At 36.2% G+C, this 1987-nt stretch overlaps 1 protein-coding gene across 1 annotated transcript in view; it reads right to left on the bottom strand.

The window, feature by feature from the left end:
* The window catches only part of LOC101293672 (3,7-dimethylxanthine N-methyltransferase-like), a 2950-nt gene extending 1881 nt beyond the window's left edge, over positions 1 to 1069 (bottom strand). Inside the window, exon 1 of the mRNA XM_004295356.1 lies at positions 1028 to 1069. Within this exon, the coding sequence (XP_004295404.1) occupies positions 1028 to 1069 (42 nt within the window). The remainder of the gene's footprint in view (positions 1 to 1027) is intronic.
* Positions 1070 to 1987: the final 918 nt, after the last annotated feature.

The following is a 1987-nucleotide window of genomic DNA, read 5'->3' as shown; positions in this document are numbered from 1 at the left end:
ATCAACCACTGAAATGGTACATCTTGTCCATTATATGATTGTATGCGACCAGCAAGGAATCTGGATGGGAGTCATGGGACATCACTACTATCCAGTCTGAACCCGATGATTGAGGATGAACGTGCTTCACACTTCAAAAAAGCTCTTGCATGGAAAAAACAGAACAAAACATATAGATCCCAGTGTAGATCTTTGTGAGATTGCCCAAGAATGTGAAAAACTAGGACAGAATTTGTCAATACATACCTTATGTTCCACTGTATCAATAATGACGAGCGAAGTGTTCTAGCTAGAAAAAATGATCATAGCTATGCCACATAAGCTGCCACCTAAGGTGGGTTTTAGATGGTTCTCTAAAAGTTGGTTCACCTAGCATTACTTTTCTAAAAGTAATTACCGAAAGTTCATTCGAGTTTTTATTTATTTTTATTTATGAAAAAAAGAAACATATTAAATAGTGAGGCCTCTATAAGCATTCACAATTTACATTGTTGAATATGATGGCATTAGAGCCCTACTATAGTTTTGCATGTTCGGGCGGGTCAGCTCCGTCCTACTTCCCTGTCTTTTTTCCTGGGCTCAAACGTATAGTAGCCATGCACTTGCATCTCAATAATGTCGATATGCTTGATTGATTAAGCACATACCATATATGTTTCTTTATTTGTGCATGATCATTTTTTCTGGTAGCGCCCATTTACCGAAAATGATCGCCGCCAGATTTTCTCTGAACCTACGTGCTACCTTCTGCATAAATATCCCTGGTGATCGATAAGGACGTGTAGCTCCTATGATATTTTTCTTCTAATATTTATATATGGCTATTTTAACACAGATGTGACGTAACATATATGGTTTTTGTGGCTTACTCGCTGACTTATCACTTATGCCCTACTATCTGAACAGTCGGGTCAATTCTAGAGTAGATGCATCTCAGCAAAGTTATAATCATGTGGCAAACCTTAGCTTCCTCATTCTTTTCGTGTTTGTTCACATATCAGATACTTCATACTCCTTGTATGTATACCTGGTTCTCCACTGATCCAAATTGGAATGAAATGCAGTCCATGCATTCAGATTTCAGATTTCAAATCTGAATGAATGGACTGCATTTCATTCCAATTTGGATCAGTGGATGACCGAGTATGCAATCCAAGAATGAAAGAATCAAATTCGTGATTCCATCCAAACGTAGTACCTTTGAAATTGACAGCAAACAAACATGTGATTCTCATGTTCTTTTTCTTTTATTTTCTCAAGTTTAATTTCAAACAAAAGCCTTTTCTCTTAGGTCAAGTCGTTGAAACAATATCTTGCATGATGAGATTATTGGGGTCACTGAAACTGAGAATTGCATGTGGAGTACTCTGTAAACACATTGTACTACAATCATGAAAATCAAAACTCACTTTGAAAGTTCCATCTAGCACATTGCATTACCTATGGTCTAACTGATTATACCTCTTCATTTGTGTCATCTTAACAAAAGTGTCATCTTAAACTTCACTATATATCAAAATCGTTGATTTTCTGAATCACTCATGGACAAGTTTTAAGGAACTTCAATTATGGAAAAGTGTTAAGCAACAGTTAATTTCTTGAATACAATTTCATAATTAGATCATTTGATTTGATTATTGCATAATGAATGAGTGATAGTAAAATTTAATTATTCCGGGCATGCATGACAATACAGTACCATAGAAAAGAAAAACGTTCATTCAAATGATCTGGTAGAGACGAGTATGGACGCGCTCAACCGGTCATTCTCCTATATATAATGCCAACATTTTTCCAGAACATACAACTTAAGTTCTTAATTCGCAAACAAAGATCAAGAAGAGCGAAAGAAATATCATCTCCCACAGCTTCTTTGGTGCTGATCATAGATCAGATGGCATAGTCTTCTCGGTCCTTTAAAGTATTCAATCAAATTGCTCCAAAAATTATCTCACATGTTGGCCACTCTAAGAAGCAGCTGCCTGCT

Source organism: Fragaria vesca, linkage group LG3, assembly GCF_000184155.1.
Source record: "Fragaria vesca subsp. vesca linkage group LG3, FraVesHawaii_1.0, whole genome shotgun sequence".
Lineage (NCBI taxonomy): Eukaryota > Viridiplantae > Streptophyta > Magnoliopsida > Rosales > Rosaceae > Fragaria > Fragaria vesca.
The sequence above is the reverse complement of the archived record's forward strand: the minus strand, read 5'-3'. Positions and strand labels throughout refer to the sequence as shown.